Source organism: Macrobrachium nipponense, chromosome 4, assembly GCF_015104395.2.
Source record: "Macrobrachium nipponense isolate FS-2020 chromosome 4, ASM1510439v2, whole genome shotgun sequence".
Lineage (NCBI taxonomy): Eukaryota > Metazoa > Arthropoda > Malacostraca > Decapoda > Palaemonidae > Macrobrachium > Macrobrachium nipponense.
Genome location: NC_061100.1, coordinates 117,443,292 through 117,465,292, shown reverse-complemented (window position 1 = coordinate 117,465,292; position 22,001 = coordinate 117,443,292). Strand labels below are relative to the sequence as shown.

Below are 22,001 nucleotides of genomic sequence, written 5' to 3'. Positions count from 1 at the left end.
CCTACGCCACGGATGCTATGGCTATAGATTGGAATGTGTGGAAGAGGATTTATCTGTTTCCTCCAGTAAATCTTCTCATGAAAGTACTGAACAAACTCAGGACGTTCAAGGGCCACATCGCGTTAGTAGCTCCCAACTGGCCCAAAAGCAATTGGTTTCCCCTACTCCTGGAGTTAGGACTCTGGCCTCAACAGACTCCCAATCCCAAACTAACTCAGTTAGTACAAACGCGGACTGTGTCCGCTTCCTCAAGAATCCAGAAAGCCCTAACTTTATGGACTTCATGAAGTTTGCGGCACAGAGGGATGCCAACATTGATCCCCAAAACATCAGATTCTTAGAATCCGACAAAAGGGAATCAACACTACGTCCATATGACTCAGCTGTTAAGAAACTGGCCTTGTTTCTAAAGAGCTCAAATGCACAAACCATGACCACGAATTTGGCCATAACTTTCTTCAGGATATTGTTCGAGAAAGGTCTAGCAGCAAGCACAATTACTACTACCAAATCTGCACTTAAAAAGATCTTCCAGTTTGGCTTCAGGATAGATCTAACAGATTCATACTTTGCATCTATTCCAAAGGCTTGCTCTAGGCTTAGGCCGTCTGAGAGACCCAGGTCAGTCTCATGGTTCTTAAATGATGTCCTTAAATTGGCCTCTGAAATTGATAATGACTCATGTGAGTGTATAGCTCTTTTGAGGAAGACATTATTCTTAATAAGCCTGGCCTCAGGAGCTAGGATTTCAGAACTGTCGGCTCTTTCTAGGGAACCAGGTCACATTGAATTCCTTCCTTCAGGAGAACTGTTACTCTCTCCAGATCGTCAATTTTTAGCCAAAAATGAAGACCCACAAGGAAGGTGGGCCCCATGGAAAATTATACCACTTCCACAGGACCAGTCATTGTGTCCAGTTAATTCCCTAAAAGCATACTTAAGCAGAACTACCCTGATATCCTCAGGTCCCTTGTTCATTAGGGAAAAAGGTGGTACTAGTATTTCCTTAAAAGGAATTAGGCAACAAATTTTGTACTTCATAAAACAAGCTAACCCAGAATCTTTCCCACGGGCACATGATGTTAGGGCAGTTGCCACCTTCATCAATTACTTCCAACATATGAACTTTGACGATCTCAAGAAATACACAGGCTGGAAATCCCCGACAGTATTTAAACGCCACTATTTGAAGTCTTTAGAGGCCCTTAAATTCTCTGCGGTGGCAGCTGGAAACAGTTTCCCTTGACACTGCATAGCTAGTAATTAGCCTAGATCTCTCTTGTAGCTCTTTCTCTTCTACTTGCCTCACTAGCACCCTTGCTTAGCTCGGTCGTCACTGTATTTGCTTTACCTTGGATGTAATTTTTTATATACTGGTTTTTGTCACTTTATGTTTGGGCTTAGTTCCCTTGTCAATTTAGTGGTTAATTATCATGTCTATTAAAATTAAGTTTTGCATCCTAGTGTAGATAAGTTACTTTAAGGTTCATTAAAACTCAATGTTGATTTGTATATTTATCATTTTGTTGTAGGATTAAGCTTTACGTTATAGCAATTAACCCTACTTGTTTTAATTTACCTAGTATTATTTTCTATCTGCACTGACCTTTCCAAGCTTGAAGGGGCCAATTCTCTGGCACTATTTCACGGAGCGACACAGGCTGAGCCCAGAAAAGGGATTTTGACGGAGGAAAAATAGATTTCTGGGCAATGACCTGTGTCGCCCAGTGAAATCCCACCCCTTCTTCTTTCATTCCACACCCTGTTTGGCCCAAGTTTGTGTGCTATCTTCAGGAATGAAAACAAAGACACGGACCGTAGTACAGTGGACCCCCCGTATTCGCGGACTCACACATTCGCGGATTTCTCTCGGGAACGTTTCCCCGCATTGTTCGCGGAAAATTCGTGCATTCGCGATATTTTTCTTTGAGAAATATCCACAAATTCCTTGTTTTTGTGATCAATTTCATCATAAAATGCACTTTTTGTGATAAAACCATTAAAAAAACCAAGTATGAAAATTTTTAGTGGTTTTTCTTAAGTTTTAACTAACAAAATAGGCTGTTTTTAGCACTTTTATAGGGGTTCCAAACATTCGCGGATTCTAACTATTCATGGGGGGGTCTGGTACGCATCCCTGCGAATACGGGGGGAACACTGTAGTAGCGGGTAGCGGGGCCTTGGTCCGGCTCCTCTGTAGACGAGGGATTTTGAAGGAGGAAGAGGCTAAATGGCAAGGGACCTCTGGTAGTGGTTTCCAATTGCCCTTTTTACTATACCGACACCTTTTAATAAAAGGTGAGCGAGCCAGAATATTCTGGCACTATCGTTTCTCTTTTTTCTCTGGTATATATAGCAATATTTATATCTTAGAAATGAGTATCAAAGGGACATTTCACTGGGCGACACAGGTCATTGCCCAGAAATTGATTTTTCCTCCGTCAAAATCCCTTTTTTGAGTTATGAGCCCCCAAAGATTTGCTATGTAAATTTTTGCTTTTTTCTTATAAAAGTCAAAACAACATTATTATAATTACTTTATTTGTACTTTTATTGTTGATTTCTACATCAATGATCCTGGTCCTCCTCCTAAAAGTGGTATTAATACCCTAAGCGTGACACGAGACAATGATGTTGACAGCATGACATGAGACAATGAGGGAGCTGATAACAATGAATTTTCGTGTTTTTCTTTCAGCACACTCCTGGCCTTCGCTAATTTTGCTAGCCTTAGTTGCTAAGTACCCTTCTTGATCTTAGGTAACTTCGGCATTGCTATAAGTTCACTAAGAAGTTATAAAAACAACGTAAATAGCTAGTAACCAAACTCAAGTGCGTAAGCGCGTGCAACTCCTTTGATGTCTGTGGAGTAACCGAGTCATTCTCTGAGTCTCGCCTATAAATAACTGCTCTGAGCAGCTCGCCTCTAACACTACCTTTCATTGCTACCAGATGTTTGAGAATTTCAAAAAAAATCTAAAAAAATCGCTGTATACGTATATGCAAAAATAAACACGGAAAAATGATCCTGTCAAACTCAGTCATACAGACGACACAGTTACAATGACGTCATCATTTAAAAACCGCTATATCATCCTTATTTGTAAAAATAATTGGCTGAAACTTCTGGAAAGCATGCACAGCATGTTTCTGCATAGGTACAAGTAATAACTCTATTTTTTATTTTTTCAAGTTGACATGTCATCTGCCATAGCGGACGGTCCCCTTAATGAAAATCTAGCCATGCGCAGTGGTAACTTACCTCCATGATGCTTTCAAAATTTTTACTTACCTAAAACGCCTTAAATGTAGAAGATTGACACCATATCGATGTCTGCGGAGTCACTTATGTAAACAAACTTCCCATTTCCTGTGCTAAATCCACACACCATTTGTACCCATACACGGTGGGTCACTTTCTTCAGAACAATCATAAATGATGACGCCGTTCACACTTAAGTCCAAGGAAACTCGCAATTTTTTGGGAGGAAGAAGAAGAGTGCACTAGAGAATTAGTTAAATATATAGTTAAACATCAGTAGTACGTATAAGGTTATGAATTACATAAATTTATTATGTACTATTCATGATAATTAATTAGAAAATATTCATTGTTGAAAAAGCAACCAGATTCCTGACACAAATTTCAGTGGTTTTGCTGTGAACATTAGCTTTCATGTTTTTTTTTATCACTGTTCCCAATTGGTATGTGTTTAGCATATCTGTTTGTAGTGTGTGTGTGTGTATATATATATAATATATATATATATGCTATATATATATATATATATATATATATATATATATATATATAATATAACGTATATATGATAAATATATATATATATATAGGTATATATATTATAGTTATATTGGTTTATATATTATATATAATATATATATATATATATATATATATATATATATATATATATATAGTATATATATATATATATATATATACATATATATATATAATATATTATATATATATATATATATATACTATATAATATATATATATATATATATATACAATATATATATATATATATATATATATATATATATATATACAGTGGTCCCCCCATATTCGCGGGGGATGTGTACCAGACCCCCCCGCGAATAGTTAAAATCCGCGAATGTTTGGAACCCCCTCTAAAAATGCTCATAAACCCCTATCCTAAACATGCAAATACCAAAGTATCCCTTAAAGACCATCCTTCATCAAATATACATAAAATATCCTATTATGGTTCATATTAATCTTTGAAAATATTATTAATACTATTTAAAGTAAATCTTACATTTTATGTTTATACATAAATACATACTATGTACGTACTGAATGACTTAGTTACGTATGTGAAAATAATTCAGTCCCCCCATAAGTATTCAGTCATGCACGTTTTCTTTCATATTGTTACTATTTGAGACATCCATTTTCTTTTTACAATGGAAATGTGAAGTCACAAATACCAAATGTCTATTTAAAGTATTATCCTACATCAAATATACCATTGAATTGGTATTATTAATATCATTTTAAAGTAATCTTAAACATTTTACCATTAGAAATATATAAACAGCCAATAGCAGAGAGAGAGAGAGATGCGAGAGGAGAGAGAGACAGCAGAGAGAGAGAGAGAGAGGAGAGCGGAAGAGATGAGAGAGAGAGAGAGAGAGAGGGTTGTCCTTATTTAAAAGAGTGAAGTGGATAGATTATTGTACTTCTTTAAAATACTATCACATATGAATTTTGAATATAGTTATATTACTATTATTATTATTATGCAAAAATATTAATAAACATACACATGTACCATAGAAATTCTCTCATCTCAGTAAAAGAGAGAGAGAGAGAGTTTACATTATCGTAAGATATGGCAGCACAGTTGTTGGACCCCAGCCAACTCGGCTTGCTACTGGAATTCTGAGAGAGAGATGCGGGGTAATGAGCATTTTCTTTCATTCTTCTTACGTAATTCTTTTTATTTATAAACTAAAATCTTGCTAATTCACTTTAGTATTTTCTTTAATGAATTTATATTCATACATCGCTTTAAGAGAGAGAGAGAGAGAGAGAGAGAGAGAGAGAGAGAGAGAGAGAGAGAGATTATCGTAGTATTTGTAAAATACTTTCACATATGATTTTTGTAATTACAGTTATTATTATTATTATTTGAAAATATTAATAAACATATTACGCATATATGTACCATAAAAATCTCTCATCTCAGTAAAAGAGAGAGAGAGAGAGAGAGGGGGGGGGGGGGGTGGAAATTTCATGCCCACTTGATGGCAGCCACAAATCAGCTCCTTCCCCCTCCGGTCACTTAACTTGATACGTATATCTGAGTTTTAGTACCTTGAGTTAGAGAAAGAATCTGACTGGGATTTCCTTTGTTCTTCCATAATTTTTTAAATTTATAAGCTAAAATCTTACTATTTCACTATGGTATTTTCTTTAATGAATTGATATTATTGCTGTATAAATTAATATTAATATTTGAAAATAATAAATCATTTATTTATCATACAAAAAAAACATACATCTTTGTAGTAGAGAGAGAGAGAGTGAGAATTATTATTTTTATTATGTGATATCATTTAAACTTATTAAACTTACTAATACAGTATTAATCAAAATTAATATTTGAAAATTAGTAAATCATTTTTGTATCATAAAAATGTATTTAGTCATGAAAATAAACATCAAAATACACTAATTAGTGATTATTTTTGTCGGAAAATTCCGCGAATGGGCGAGTCCGTCCGCGAATAATTTCTAGATAGATTCCAAAGAAAAATCCGCGAATGTGTGAGTCCGCGAATCCGGAGAACGCGAATACGGGGAGAACACTGTATGTATGTTATATATATATATATCATATATATAGATATTATATATATATATAATATATATATATATATATATATTATATATAGTATATGAATAACTAATAACTTGATCACGAAATATATAAAACGTGATGCTATGTATAAATAAAGGTTTTTGCCATGAAGGAAAAAAATGAAAAGCGAGATAGCCAAGCACTTTCGGTCTAGTGCGACCCTTTACTCAGGCACAACTGATCTTACAGAGGAAAAACATAGTCAAAGTAGGCTTAATATCCAAACTGACACTACAAGATTAGCAATAAGGTAGATTTCACTTTACAGAAACGAGGAAACGCCTGAGGGCAGGATAAGCGAATTTTTAGGCAGCCACACCTTGGAGGATACACACGTGGTCAACAGATGATTCATCCAGAAAACAATACATTTTGAAAAAACAAGGAGGCATATACAACTTATTACCATGAAATTTACAAAAATGTTCCCCAAAAAATTAAAGAGAAATAATAACTATATACATGTGGGACTAATTTATTAGCAGTTCATTTATTTTAAGGTCCTTCATAAACATTTTACAAATATACGGGTCCAAATGGTACAATCCCAGACTAAGATTTAGGTTTTTTTTATTAGTGATTTGTATAATTGCTGATTCCAGTAAATTTCTTGAAACATAATCATTAGATCTAGCAATTACAGAGGTACCACTGCAATTAATACAATGAGATTTTTCACTCAGATGGATAAACAGTGAATTTGAAGTCTGGGCTGTTCTAACTGAATACATATGCTGCTTAATACGTACACATAAATTTTTACTTGACTGACCAACGTAAAACGATGGGCAATCCTTACAAGGAATTTCGTGAATGATGTTGTTATTTGTTACAGGACTAATCTTAATTAGCATATCTTTAATGGTATTGTTATAAGAGAACACTACATTAACATTAAACGATTTAAATATTGATTTTATGGTTTCAAATCAAAGAAAGTAAGGCAAGCTTAAGTACATTTTTAGGCGTTTATTTTTCATTACTAGCAACACTATAAAACTTTTTGTGAGCTTTTTGATAACATAATCATTTATATGAGATGGGTAGCAGAGATCGTTTCCTATCTTTTTTATGTATTCTATTCCTGCACACTTTCCCTTTTATTCAGAACCTTCAAGAGATGATGGTGATAATCACAACAAGATACTGTTTTATCCTGGGCCTTTTTTGTGGCACTACTTACCTGCATTTGTCCCTGTTACAGAATGAAAAAGATGCTGTTTACCAAGTGAGTGGGTGGTTCCCCTACACACTCATCTCTAGTAACTAGATATTGGTGAACAGTCATCACCCATAGTTAGTTACTACCTTGTTACTCAGCTTCAACAGCAGAACTAGCTTACACCAAAATTATATCCATATAATGGACTCTTAGGTTGGTATATCTAGGGGGTCTTTAAAGTTAATGTAGAAGTAGACTGTTTTTGGAAACTGATATTTTTGTAAGAGTTTGTTGGAGAGATTTACCTCAAGTCCTTTGAGACCTCTGTTGGCTTTGTTATTGCCTTTTCCTTCCATCTTAATGTGAGCTCTCATGACTTTTTTTCTTCATAATTCTTTAAACATAATCTTTAGCATTAAACTCTGAGGTATCTTTTGTGTTACACAGCTACTCAAGCTATTGTAAAATAATAGGCGTGATAAACAGGAATACACTGTTTAAAGAATGAAATATATCTTTTATACAAACCTATCACCACAAAATTTTTCAGAGCCCTCATCCCATCCCACTCTCCCTTTGGCAGTAATTCAGACAACACTTGGAGTGATGTTACGTATTTCTATCGATGGGCTCTTTGTAGTCTGAATGTGCTGATGATAAGGTGGAAACTTTTACCGCTTTTTTATTGTAAAACTTTCTCTGCCTCTTGAGTGTCTGGAAAATGAGCTGATGCACATTTAAAGCTATTTGTTAAGTCAGAGTTATATATGAAAATGAAGTTGAGTTTTAGAAAGAAAATTTTTTATGGTTTTTCATAATTCTTTTAAAGTTTCCATACATGCAAACATCTAGTTTTGACTTTGAGTTCTAACTCTTGATCCTGGAGGTTGAATTTCTAAAGTGGAATTAAAAATCATGATTTATTTATTAAGGCTATAACTTCCATATCTCTGGGCAATTTTTCATCAGTTTAGAATGGTTTTTAGACAAAAAATATTTGAAATATATTTTCATTTCTTCCTTCCAGATAAAGATGTTAAGGATGCTGTATGGTAGAATAGGGGTCATTAGGCGCCCCAATGCAGTATTTCGATTGTTGTATCCCATTTCTCAGATGGCTCATCCCAATAAATGGCAGCAGATTCAGATTCATATGTCAGCAGTTTCTTCTTATCCCAGATGTGAACTCACATCTGTGAGGTTAGATATTCGATGGGTTATAGTATATGATATACTTGAAAAACTTTTGATTAACATGTGCTTTGATGTTAAGCCAAAAGGCACTTTTGAGTGTACAAATATATTTATTATATCAACTAAGTGTTGGTTGAACTAGCTGTTTGAGTGTGAAATGTCTCTTATTAGTGTATAAGTTGCATGACATTTTGATTCAACTCTGACAAAATAAAATGGCATTAGATTTGTTATTACGGAAATACAAACCTTCATCTTTTATCTAGGAGTATCCTTCAGAGCAAGCTGGATCAGTCATTGAAACTAAACAAGGTTGTTAACTGGTGGAGATAGGGGGTGTGCATGAAGGAATACTCCTCACTCACCTCCTGTCACTACCCACTTTTTCTTTGGTTGCTGACTAGTACAGATGTGCAATGCTTGACTCTCCTACCTGACTTTTTGCTGAGAAACTTGGATGAGTGGCCTGCTATTTTTGAAAGTGTTCTTTTTGTCTTATTTTTTTTATTCACTATGGTGAAAAATCACGAGCAATGCCATTGTGAGGACTGGTCATCCTTATGGGTAGTACATGTCTCCTTTTATTGGTTATTCCTCTTTTTATAGGGGGAAGTTTTACACCAGGACTTCTTGTAGGAAGTGTACTGGTTGGGATTAGTGGCAGGGGGAGAAGTTTGACAATCATAGGATGAAGAACAGAAAGCATTCACTGGTTTCCTTGGAGGGTGGGTTAGTATGCCCCCAAATTCTTGTAGCTCCTTTCCTCCACCTTCTTCCATACCTTTCCAACTACAGTAGTGCTTCAGGATACAAAATTAATCCGTTCCAAAGCGGCCTTCGTAACATGATTTTTTCGTATCTCAAACCACGTTTTACATGTAAATTGCCTAATTCATTCCAAGCCCTGCAAAAATACCATAGTAAATTTTATAATAAAGCTAAATTGACCAATAAACAATGAAATACAACAATTTGGACCATTCAATACCTAACCTAACCTTTATTGTACCTGTAAATAAAGTGTATTAGTGTACAGGGTACAAGAAATACTGTATGTACATGTACATACATATGTAGTAAAATATGGAACCTTACCTTTCGAGTGAGGCGATGTCCTAAAGTGGCTATAGAGGAGGAGGAGGACAAATGACAGAAAACATGAAACACATTAAAAAATGGCAGAAAACATCAACACTAAACTTTACGAAACACATTAACAAATGGCAGAAATCATTAACACTTATCTTTACAAAAAATTTAAAATTTAATTTTTTTTTTTTTTGCCTTTTTCTGATTTTTACATTTTTTTTTTACTTTTTTACTTTACTTTTTTTTTCTTTTCTTTTCTTTTTACAAAATTTCAATTTCTTCACCACTTTCAATTTGCTGCTTTTTCGTATCACTTGGATCTTCCTGTTTGCTTACTACTAAAGGCCTCTTTAAAAAATAACTATCCAAGGAAGATTGCTTCTGCCTGCTTTTCAAAATGTTCCTGAAATGACTCAGGCAAACGTCATCGAACTGCGCAAGCATATGACCTGAGTAAGCCTTTTCGGGGTGTCTCTTTTCTATAAATGATTGCACTTTATGAAAAGCAGCTAGAGCATCTTAATTTCTGCCGTTGTCATAGGGTCCTCCTCCTCCTCCTCCTCACCGCTGCTAGAGAACTCTTCTAGAATGACGCTATGTTGCATGGCCTCCAACTCCTTCAGGTCATCCGTTGTAAGCTCCTCTTGGTGCTCCTCGAGAAGGTCATTGATGTTGTCCTTGTCGACGACCAGCCCCATGGACTTGCCGAGTGCAACAATCTCATCAAGATCTGGTTGCAAAACAGTTTTAGGATCATCAACTGTTTCTGAATCTGCATCAGCTTCGCCCACGTCGAATCCCTCAAAGTCTCGGGCGGATACAGCATCAGGCCAGAGTTTCCTCCACGAAGAATTCAAGGTTTGCCTCGAAACCTCCTGCCAAGCTTGATCGATGAGTCGGATGCATATCACGACATCAAAATGCTCCTTCCAAAATTCACGCAAGGTGAGGTTTGTGGTATCAGTGATGTTGAAACATCTCTTGAAAAGATGTTTTGTATACAGCTTCTTGAAGTTCGATATCACTTGATGGTCCATGGGCTGGAGGAGAGGGGTAGTGTTAGGCGGAAGATAAAGAACCTTGATAGAATACTCCGCTAGGATATCCCTCGAGGCCAGAAGGGTGAGCAGGGGCATTGTCCAACAACAGTAGACATTTCAGAGGGAGGCGCTTCTCTTCCAAGAATTTCTTCACTGTCGGGCCGAAACACAGATTTACCCACTCAGTAAACAAAAGTCTTGTTACCCAGGCTTTCGCATTAGCCCTCCACATCACCGTAAGCTTCTCCTTTAGCACTTTGTGGGCCTTGAAGGCTCAAGGAGTCTTGGAATGATAGACAAGTAGGGACTTCACCTTACAATTCCCACTGGTGTTCAAACAAAGTGCGAGCGTAAGCCTGTCTTTCATAGGCTTATGCCCGAGTAGCTTCTTCTCTTCCTCCATCTGACGAGGCATTTTTTTTCCAAAAAAGGCCATTCTTGTCACAGTTGAAGACTTGCTTAGAACTGTAGCCTTCCTTGATCGTCATCTCGTCGAACATCTTAATAAAGGCTTCGGCCACTTTCGTGTCCGAGCTGGCAGCCTCCCTATGCCGCACCTCCGAATGGATGCCAGTCCGTTTATGGAATTTATCAAACCACCCCCGAGAAGCCTTGAAGTCTGGGGTTGCCGTCGATGTCCCTTCTCCTCCGTCTTCTTCAGCCTGGGCAATGAGATCACCGAAAAAAGTGCTGGCCTTCTGACAGGTTGCCGTCTCCGTTATCGTATCGCCAGCGATTTCTTTGTCTTTAATCTATACAAGAAGCAGCCTCTCCATCTCATCATGCACGTTGGACAAAATAGCCACGCCCTTGTAAGGTGTAATTGCTTTGATGGCTTCCTTCTGCTTCAGGATTGTGCCTATCGTTTACGGATTTCGACCGTATTCCTTAGCGATCACACTCAACCGCATGCCAGCTTCATACTTTTTAATGATCTCCATCTTTGTCTCCATAGAAAGCATCCTCTTCTTTTCGTGAACTTCAGCAACATTCTTGGGACCCATGGCTAATATTATAAGTTAATTAAGTTCACACACAACACAATAAAGTAACTTGCTACGAAGAAAGCGTAATCACTAACACGAATTTACTTTAACAAACGAAATCTATGTGAACGAACGAATTCCACGTACGTACGATAACACTGATGTGACGAAGTGGTCGAAGGACGCCTTTACGTAGAGGGATGATGGGACAGATGCTGACCAATAGGACCAATCTTACAGCGGTGACTAGCATCAGGAATCAATGGGAGAGCAGGATGATGGTGGCGAGTCTACTCAGTTGGCGGTGTGAAAGTTTTAAAATTGTTCTCGGCGGCCCGGGCAAATCTTGGACCTTACCTTTCGCAACCTGAATTATTTTTGTACACAAGCAAAAAAATCTTCGTCTTTGCTTTTATAACCAGGATTTTTCTTAAGTAGGGACTTTCATATGTAGAGGTTCCACTGTACTTGGTAGTGCTACCCCTTCTAGGAGGAATAGTGCTAGAGTTAGGTAAAGGATTTTGACGAAGGAAAAATCTATTTCTGGGCGATGGGTTTGTGTCGCCCAGTGAAATAATCCTTTAGTTCATTATTTCTAAGGTAAATGAGGTAACAAATACCTGAGAAAATTAAACAAAAAGATGTAAGTATAACTGACTCGCTCACCCAAAATAAGAGAAGGGTGTCGGTATGGTAACTGGGGCGAGTGAGACCACTACCACGAACTTCTTGCCATTGAGCATTCTCCCACACCAAAATCCCCAACTGAGATAGCCGACCCATAGGTCGAGGCGGCAACTACTACCACTACACCCCACGCCACGCCGACTGCTGCGCCTCTGGTGGCCATCCTGAAGTTAGCAAGCAATCTTGGGCGACAGGGCAGGGGCAGGGTGAGATTTCACTGGGCGACACGAACCCATCGCCCAGAAATAGATTTTTCCTTCGTCAAAATCCTTTTTCTGGGCTCAGTTCGTGTCGCTGCGTGAAATAGTACCAGAGAAATAGCACAAGATTGAAATAAATAAAAGGGTCTCAATAAAACTAAAAGTAACCTACAATAATATAATTAGAGAATAAGGTATATACAAAACAAGAAAATCAAATAGGACTTATCAGAAATATGTACAAAACTTAAATCTAAACATATTTCAACTTATTCTCTAGGTATAAGTTATGAAATTACATAAACAAAATTTGACTTTATATTTAGCAATTAGTAATTCATAACAATACAAATCTTCAAGCAATATATACAAGGCAAGAGTGTGAAACCCTAGCATTAAAATAAGGGAACACACTCAGAGATCTCATAAGATACAAATTAATGTGGGTGTCCCTAGCAAAAAAATAAGGGACACACCACTAAGTCATAATCATGAGCAGCTAAGGCTAAAAGGCGAGGTGTAGAGCGTAACGGCAGGTTAGATGAAATGTTAATTGAGGCAGGTAGAAAGGAGATCTGGATCTTCAACTACAACTACTGAGCAATGTCAGGAGAAACTATGTTTCCCGCTGCCACTGCCGGAAATTTTAAAGATTGCAAGGACTTTAAATAGTGACGCTTAAAAAGTGTCGGTGATTTCCATCCAGTACACTTTTTCAAGTCATCAAAGTTCATATGTTGGAAATAGTTAATGGAGGTGGCTACTGCCCTGACATCATGAGCTTTAGGGAATGAATCAGGGTTTGCTTGTTTAATAAAATAGAGGATCTGTTGTCTTATTCCTTTAATCGATAAAGTACCACCTTTCTCTCTCGTAAAGAGGTGACCCGAAGAAGAAGAGGATGTCCTAGACAGAAAGGCTCGTAAGGTCATCACTGGACAAAGAGAAGGGTCTTGTGGGAGAGGGATGACTTTCCAAGGTTCCCACCTTAATAGAGGATCCTCATTTTTAGCTAAAAAGCTGCGATCCGGGGAGAGTAGAACTTCTCCTGAGGGGAGGAATTCTATATGCCCCGCATCTCTGGACAGAGCCGACAGTTCTGAAATCCTAGCTCCTGAAGCCAGACTTAGCAAGAACAGCGTCTTTCTTAAAAGCATCATGAAAGTACATGTAGTGTTGTCAGTATCTGAAGCCAGTTTGAGGACGTCATTTAGGAGCCATGACACCGAAGTAGGCCTTACGGAAGGTCTAAGTCTAGCACAAGCCTTAGGGATAGACGTAAAATAAGAATCGTTAAGTCTATATTAAAGCCCAGCTGGAAGATTTTCTTCAAGGCTGACTTGTTGGTAGTAATAGTGCTAGCTGCTAACCCTTTTTCAAACAAGGACCTAAAAAAGGATATAGCTGAATTGACAGTCATGGTTGTGATGTTTGATTCCCTCAGGAAAGATGCCAACTTCTTAACTGCAGCGTCATATTGTCTCAGAGTCGAATCCCTTTTATCTGATTCCAAGAAAAGGATGTTCTGAGGATCTATATCTGCATCTTTTTTAGCCGTAAACTTCATGAAGTCCATAAAGTTAGGGTTTGAGGATTCCTGAGGAAGCGAACACAGTCCTCATTTGTACTGACTGAGAGAGTCTGGGATTGGGGATCCGTTGAGGGCGAAGACCCAATTCCAGAAGTAGAGGATACCAGTTGCTCTTCGGCCAGTCCGGGACTACTAGGGCCACTTGTCCCTTGAAAGTCCTAAGTTTGTTCAGAACTTTCAGAAGAAGATTCACTGGTGGAAAGATGTAAATCTTCTTCCATTGATTCCATTCTATGGACAGAGCGTCTGTGGCATATGCCAGAGGGTCCAGGTTGGGAGCTACATAGCATGGAAGCTTGTGGTTCGCTTGAGAGGTGAAAAGATCTACTTGGAGACCTGGAACCCTCCGGCATATCCACTGGAACGAACTGTTGTCTAGGGACCATTCTGATTACAAGGGAACTGACCGGGATAGAGCGTCTGCTATCACATTCCTTACTCCCGCCAGGTGGGTGGAGGAAAGGTGCCATTTGTATTTGTCCGCTAGGGAAAAGATGGCTATCATGACATGGTTCAGATGCCTTGATTTGGATCCTCCCCTGTTGATGCAGTGTACTACTACTGCGCTGTCCAGAACCAATTTTACATGAGAGTTCTTTGGTGGAAGGAGCCTCTTCAGGGTAAGAAATACTGCCATGGCTTCCAATACATTTATGTGAAGCTGGCGGAACTGCGGTGACCAAGTTCCTTGAACTTTTTTGAACTGAGAGTACCCTCCCCACCCGCTTAGTGAAGCGTCTGTGTGGATAGTTAACACCGGAGGAGGGTATTGAAGAGGCACCGACATGGACAGATTCTTCGGCTGAGTCCATGGACGCAGATGGTTGCGAAGAATTTGCGGGATTGCTGACAACTTGTCCCGGGATTTGACATTTGCTCTTGAGCGCCAAATCCGGTTTATGTCTTTCAGTTTCGCTTTCATCAAGATGTTTGTCACTGAAGCAAACTGGAGAGAACCTAGGATCCTTTCCTGGTTTCTCCTTGAAGCATATTTGTACTTTAGAAATTGCTTTACTGACTTCGCTATTTCCTTCCTCTTGGCTATCGGAATTGACAGATTGTGAGAGGTTAAGTCCCACTGAATGCCGAGCCATTGAAATCGAGACTCCGGAGTGAGTCTTGACTTTTCCCTGTTTATTTGGAACCCAAGGTATTCCAGGAATTGAATCACTTTCTTTGTGGCTCTGCGGCATTCCTCGACGGTTGACGCCCAGATCAGCCAATCGTCGAGGTACGCTACTACCATTATCCCTTGCGATCTTAGTTGTTGAACAACTACTTCCGCTATTTTGGTGAATACCCTGGGGGCTACATTCAGTCCGAAGGGCATCACTTTGAACGAGAATGCCTGGTCTCCTAGTTTGAAGCCTAGGTAAGGGCGAAAGTGTCTCACAATTGGGATATGATAGTATGCGTATGTAAGATCGATAGAGGTGGTGACGGCCCCACGGGAAAGTAAGGTCCGTACGTGCGAGATGGTCAGCATTTTGAACTTGTCGCAGCGAATGGATAAGTTTAACTGGGACAAGTCTAAGATTACTCTTCTTTTTAATGAGCCTTTCTTTGGCACGCTGAACAAGCGACCTTGAAACTTTAAATGCTTGACTCTCGATATTGCTCCTTTCTGAAGGAGTTCCTCCGCATAATCTGTCAATTCCTTCGATGGAAGTTGAAGGAATGGTCTGGGTGGAGGGGGGCCTTTGATCCAGCTCCAACCCAGACCTTTTGACACAATACTTTGTGCCCATTTGCTGAACCCCCACCGGTGCCGGAAGAGGAACAGCCTCCCTCCTACCTTGAAGATCTCACTGTTGCTGTTCGGGGTGAGCTCCACGGCCGCCACGGAAGTGTTTGCCTCTGTTGATGACTCTGCCTGTTCCTCTCTGGCCCTGCTTCCCCTGGCAAACCGGTTGAAGTGTTGAAAGGCCTGGCCTTCATACACCTGGTTGAACGCCAGGGAGACAGCGTAAGAGGTGGAAGGTTGTGCCTGAGGTGAGATCAGGAGAATAGGCTGAGTCTGGCCCTTCGTTGCGGCGGGTTGTCCTGGTTGGGTGACTGGGACAGCCGAGACTGTCTGAACGAAGTGCTGAGGTTTCTTTTGATAGGGTTGAAACCTCTTTGTCTTCTTCAGTTTCTTGCCTGAAGCAGAAGAGTCCTGTTTTCTCTTAGCAGAGAGGCCCCAACGATCTTTGAGACTCTGGTTGAGTCTCGTCGCTTCGTTCTGGACCTCTTTAACCGCCGACTCCGGGAAGAGGTCCGCCCCCCCAGATGTTGGAGGAAAGCAACTTATTCGGCTCATGCCTAATAGTTGCTTCCTGGAGGACATGCTTTCTGTAGTTGACCCAAGCCACCACAAACTCATACAAGTCCGATTGAACTGTATGAGTCTGTGACTTAGCCAAAAGCTTGAAGAGCGGTTCAGACGCATAGGAGAGGGCCGCTACTTCCGTCATGACCATAGTGTTTAAGGTCCTTACCAGCCTGGACCTTGCCTCGAACTCCGCTTGGATGAGGTTGTCCGGAAGCCTGGGAAGTTTCTCGCCGAACTGGTCCATGGCACAGTCCGGTTTAAACTTACCACCGTAAAGGTGGCTGGCAAGTCCTCCCACATATCGCCAAACAAAGGGAGAAGAGGAGATGTGGGGTCTGCTTCTCTCAGCTGAGGTAATGGATCACCTTTCAAGCCTGCTTGGATGGTGACATCAGCAATCTTCGTCAGGAAGGGAAGTGGCGCTTCCTCTTCCGTTGTGAAGATTGTGAATGGGCTCTTGAAAGCTTGAAGCCTGGTATTGATACAATCCTAGTCTTCTAAGCAGTGAAGCCATTCCCTCTGTGCATGATCCCTGCTATAGAGAACTGTCTCTTTCGGGATCTTGTCCTCCCTATTTAGTGCTGCCTCCGTCAGCCTGGCATATCCCATGAAAGGAGGCTGTAGGTTTGCGGGGTGGAACTCGAAGTCTTCAATCCTTCGAGTTCCGCACTCCGGGATGGAGATAAGGCCATCCTTGAAAGGGGTGAAAGCCGCTACTCTCCAAGGATTGCTCATGGACAATGCCGGGAGGGTTTCATATGCCGGGAGTTGAAGAAGACCGGCACTAGCTGCCGGAGGAGTAGCTGGAGGAGCTTAATTAAAACCAGAAAGGAGGTTCTCTTGAGTGGACATTCTGTCCGAAAGCTGGGTGAACATTTGTTCCATGCTTGACCTCAAGGAACCTACCAAGTCTCCCACCTGCTGCATCATTCCGGCGGAAAATACAGCAGGGTCAAAGCTACTCGTAGGCACAGAACCTGACGATGTCCCCGAGAGGACTGCAGTAGAAGAAGGGGAAACCACTGACTCCGCCGGAGTGCGGGATCTCTCCCTGGAGGACTTGCTCCTCGACCCTTTTGGAAGTGAAGCTGAAGAAGAAGAAGCTTTCACTTTCTCTGCACCGGGGTAAGAAGCCGGAGACTTATGAGACGAAGAAGACGAAGAAGTCTTTTTGGACGACGTCTTAAGGGTTTTCTGCTCTCTGTGACCCTTCACCTTGGGGACCACAGAAGCAGCGGGTGCACGATACGGGGAAGCTTTCAGCGGGCCCGGTTAAAGCCCTGGAAAGGGAAAGTCAAGAAGAAGGGACAGGAGATAAAGATCCAGAGGCACCCAAGGGAAGCCCTTGAGTGTCCAACGTACCTACCTCAACCAACAAATCCTCTGCACCTACCGCCATAGGCTCTACATTTATATCCAGAGTGGCGACCTCCGCCGCGATGTCCTGGCCTGGTCCTTCCTTAAGGCATTGCTCCACCTGTTGCTGGATCGAAGCGATCGTCGAGCCGCCGCAGCAGGGTCGACGTAGCCCGTCGACTTGCCTCCGGGGAACAACAGAACAGCCATCCTCTTCTCTAAGATGTAGGGCTGTCCTTTAGCGGCGTTTTTCCCGAATCCGCCGACCCAGGCTTTCAGGGTCGCGAGAGCTGCCTCCTTGACTGCGGCAGCCTGAAAGAGAGGGCTATTATTAACACTTAAGTCTAAAGGTGAACCTTAACCACTAGACTAAGATGAGCTTAAGCTTAACAATATATCAGAACTCATATTGCATGAACGTGCTGATGACAAAAAGTACTTACACCTTCCAAAAACTGGGTCACAAGCTCATAACAGATGGAGCAAGCTTCGTGAAACCAGACCTGCAGATTACCATGGCTGGTGGAGCAGGGAGCATGGGTCCTGCAGACCTCGTGCCCGCAGGGGTCCTGCAGTACGGCGTTACAGCCGGGATGCTGGCAGTTGGTAGCCTGTAAGTGGAAAGATACATGAGTATCAAGATTACACTCACAAGACTACTCTAGTACTCCGCCGCATGCCGGAGTTTGATGAAAGATCGGGCATAATCCCTCCCCTGAGAACCTTTTGGGGTTAAACAGGTGACACAATGACTCCGGTGTACACCGGAGGAGGAAATTTCATAAACCAGAGGTAAATATATAAATAGGTATATAACATATAACTATAAAGAAATTTCCAACGGAGGACAGGGGAGGGAACCCAAGCTTAAGCTAAATCACTTAAACTAAACTTAAGCATAGCGAGAATGAATATATCGGAGAACGACTCCGAAGCGCGGAGCTGTCCAATGCTACCGTAAGAGTGCCCCTACGGGTAAACGCCGGAGACGATGGAACAACGGATGGCTAAAGGACCTACTGAAATCATATCCGCTCCGGTGGTTGGCGGAGCCTACCACCCTCCCCATAACCGATGGGACGGCGGGGTAGAAGAACCAGAGGTCAGTCCGCCATGGGGGGTGTAAAACAAGGAGGGAAGAAATCAGATCCCGTGTACTCCGGGGAGCGCCGGCGCAACCGGAGAGGGCGGAGGCCAACCCCCCAACCCCCGCCACACCGGAGCCCCCCTGAGCGCAAGGGAGAACAAGGTCACTCCCAGCCTAATGGTCTGTCCAGGCTCCCCTACTCCCTCCGCGTGGGGAGAGAGGGAGCCGGGCCCGGGTGGAGTGAGCAAGGACAGATCCTCCCTCCCTTCTACTCTATGGCGAGAGAAGAAGGGGGGGGGAAGCGACTGGGGACGGGCGTCCAGCAGTACCTCTATCGAGAGTGGACCAAGGTACGATAACACAAAACAACCGACCAGGTCGGAAAAACGTAAGGGTCTCATGCAACCAAACTGACCAGGATGGTGCAGCAAAACTGTATAAGGATGCAACAAAACTGATAAAGAGATGATGCAACAAAACTGCTAATAACAGAAGCTATAGTGGACCAAGTAACAGGACCACTAGAGACCCAGGCTAATGAAGCTGGATGCCCTAAGCTAACCAAATCAAGTAAGAACTATTACATTGAAAAATAATAACGGTAATAATAATAAAAATAGGGGAAAAAACAATGAGTGAAAGAGAAAGGAAGTCCAGGAGTGAACGACTGACTCGAAAGAAAGTCTACCACTGAGAGCTAGCCTAAGCCGGTAAGGAGAGCAATGGCCAGGGTCTGGACAAAGGAAAACACTCAGATGCCTACGCTAGGTAGAGAGACATGCATGCATGATCTAACACCAGGGGTAGGGAAAATCCCCTCCACGATGTAAATAGTAAAAACAATAATATAATTAAGTAAAAAAGGACTAGAGTAACACGTGAATAAGTGAAAGGGAAGGTTACAAGGTATGGGAGACCTCGAACACGAGGCGAGGGAACGCCATGCGCCAGACCGGGAACCTGTATTCGCACCTAAAAAACGGTAAAACAAGTTCACAGCTGGAAAAAACTAAACCCAAACCTTTTCAGGGCACTTAACTTAGCTGCTGCAATAGCTGCACATTCCATCTCTACGAATAAAGAGATAAAATCCAAAAAAGCACAGAGCAAAAGCAAAACACGTGTGGCTTCTAGTCCGCTAACTGAAAGGATGGCCACCAGAGGCGCGGCAGTCGGCGTGGCGTGGGGTGTAGTGGTAGTAGTTGCCGCCTCGACCTATGGGTCGGCTCTCTCAGTTGGGGATTTTGGTGTGGGAGAATTCTAAATGGCAAGAAGTTCGTGGTAGTGGTCTCACTCGCCCCAGTTACCATACCGACACCCTTCTTTTATTTTGGGTGAGCGAGTCAGTTATACTGACATCTTTTTGTTTAATTTTCTCTGGTATTTGTTAGCTCATTTACCTTAGAAATAATGAACTAAAGGATTATTTCATGCATCGACACGAACTGAGCCCAGAAATGCAATTATTCAAATTTGGTATTTATGGAAAGAGCAGAAAGAGATGAATGTATTCATTATGGTGCAGATATAAGTAGCAAAATGTTAAGTGCACTCAGATCTTTAACTCTAATTTTCTCAAAACAAGGATTTAGGAGTCATGCAATGCACTCTGCATTCTAATGGAACTCTCCTTTTAAGATGAAGCAGTTGCTGCTGGAGGTGCTTGTTCAGCAACTGCCTTGTCCTCCATTTCATCTAACTATGATGGTACCAGGTACCTGTAAGACATCATCATTAGAGTACCTGAGCAAGATGTGGCTTACATTGAATATTCCTGGTAGTCCTTTCACAGCCTTACTCTATAACTCAGAGAAGGGGGAGGACTAGACGTGCTACCCTTTTTCACCTACGGTTTCAGTTGCTGTCATGTGTGCTGCTTTGTCCACAGGTACCTCAACTTCTTTGTCTGCTGTAAAGGAGGGGAACCTTCAGTTCCTGCGTCAACCAACCCTTCAGTGCATAAGGGAAGTAGAACTCATGAGAGGCAAGAGAAGAAGCATGCTCAGCTTTCTTCATCTTTTTCTCTTTTATTGTTGTCATAATCTTTGTCTACTTCATCATCTTGGGGCTCTTTCCACCTTATAGGTGGAGGAAGGGAAAGTCTTAAGACCTCATGTGTGAAGAGACGTACATCTCTTGCTAACACCTCCTTCTCAGAGGAGAGCGGAGGGCTAGATCACCAGTAGGTGATCGTCATACTACTGATAAGGCTGACTTCTCTGCACCCCCCCCCTTAGACATGAGATTTATCACTGCCTTGTCCTCCCATGAGTAATACATTGCTAGTTCCAAAAAGTAGCATATTTGCAAACTGCAGTAACATAGTACAGTAGTACCTCGAGATACGAAATTAATCCGTTCATAGTTAGATGAAATGGAGGACAAGGCAGTTGCTGAACAAGCACCTCCAGCAGCAACTGCTTCATCTTAAAAGGAGAGTTCCATTAGAATGCAGAGTGCATTGCATGACTCCTAAATCCTTGTTTTGAGAAAATTAGAGTTAAAGATCTGAGTGCGCTTAACATTTTGCTACTTATATCTGTACCATAATGAATACATTCATCTCTTTCTGCTCTTTCCATAAATACCAAATTTGAATAATTGCATTTCTGGGCTCAGTTCGTGTCGCTGCGTGAAATAATCCTTTAGTTCATTATTTCTAAGGTAAATGAGCTAACAAATACCAGAGAAAATTAAACAAATTAAACAAAAAGATGTCAGTATAACTGACTCGCTCACCCAAAATAAAAGAAGGGTGTCGGTATGGTAACTGGGGCGAGTGAGACCACTACCACGAACTTCTTGCCATTTAGAATTCTTCCACACCAAAATCCCCAACTGAGAGAGCCGACCCATAGGTCGAGGCGGCAACTACTACCACTACACCCCACGCCACGATGATAAATAAAGAGATAGAGGAAACGTTAGCAGTCTAAAAAAGGTCTCTCTCTCTCTCTCTCTCTCTCGTCTCGCTTCGGCTCTCTCTCTCCTCTCTCTCTCCTCTCTCAATACTAGGCCAAGATTTACCAGTAAGTTCATTGAATCTGACATTAAAAATTTGTATTACTACTAGGCAGACCATAGTAAATGATTAGGCAAATGAACTTCCACATTTTCATTAAAGAGTTATTACATATTAGGGCAAAATATCTGACCGTGACAATGTCTAAGGCGTCGTTAACAAGTCTAGGGCACCATAAGGTGGATTGTGACGCCTGTAGACTTTTGAATTTCGGCTAGAGGTGAATTTCGCTTAGTGTTGGGCCCCCAAGAACGGAACCTCTGCCGTCATCCAGGGGCTGCCCGTATAAACATTTTTAGAGGGTTTTTCTTGAGTTTTAACTACCAAAATAAGCAGTTTTAAGCATTTTTAAAGGGTTTCA

At 41.2% G+C, this 22,001-nt stretch overlaps 1 protein-coding gene across 7 annotated transcripts in view; it reads left to right on the top strand.

Annotated features, from left to right (window-relative positions):
• Positions 1 to 22,001, top strand: part of LOC135211092 (D-2-hydroxyglutarate dehydrogenase, mitochondrial-like) — a 166,977-nt gene that overhangs the window by 18,240 nt on the left and 126,736 nt on the right. For 5 of the 7 annotated variants that reach the window (XM_064244170.1, XM_064244168.1, XM_064244166.1 and 2 more), the window contains exon 2: positions 8,105 to 8,277. In XM_064244170.1, the coding sequence (XP_064100240.1) occupies positions 8,111 to 8,277 (167 nt within the window). In that variant the 5' untranslated portion in view covers positions 8,105 to 8,110. Of the gene's footprint in view, positions 1 to 7,119; positions 7,291 to 8,104; positions 8,278 to 22,001 lie in introns of all 7 variants that reach the window. The other 2 variants (XM_064244167.1, XM_064244169.1) reach the window with 1 other exon arrangement.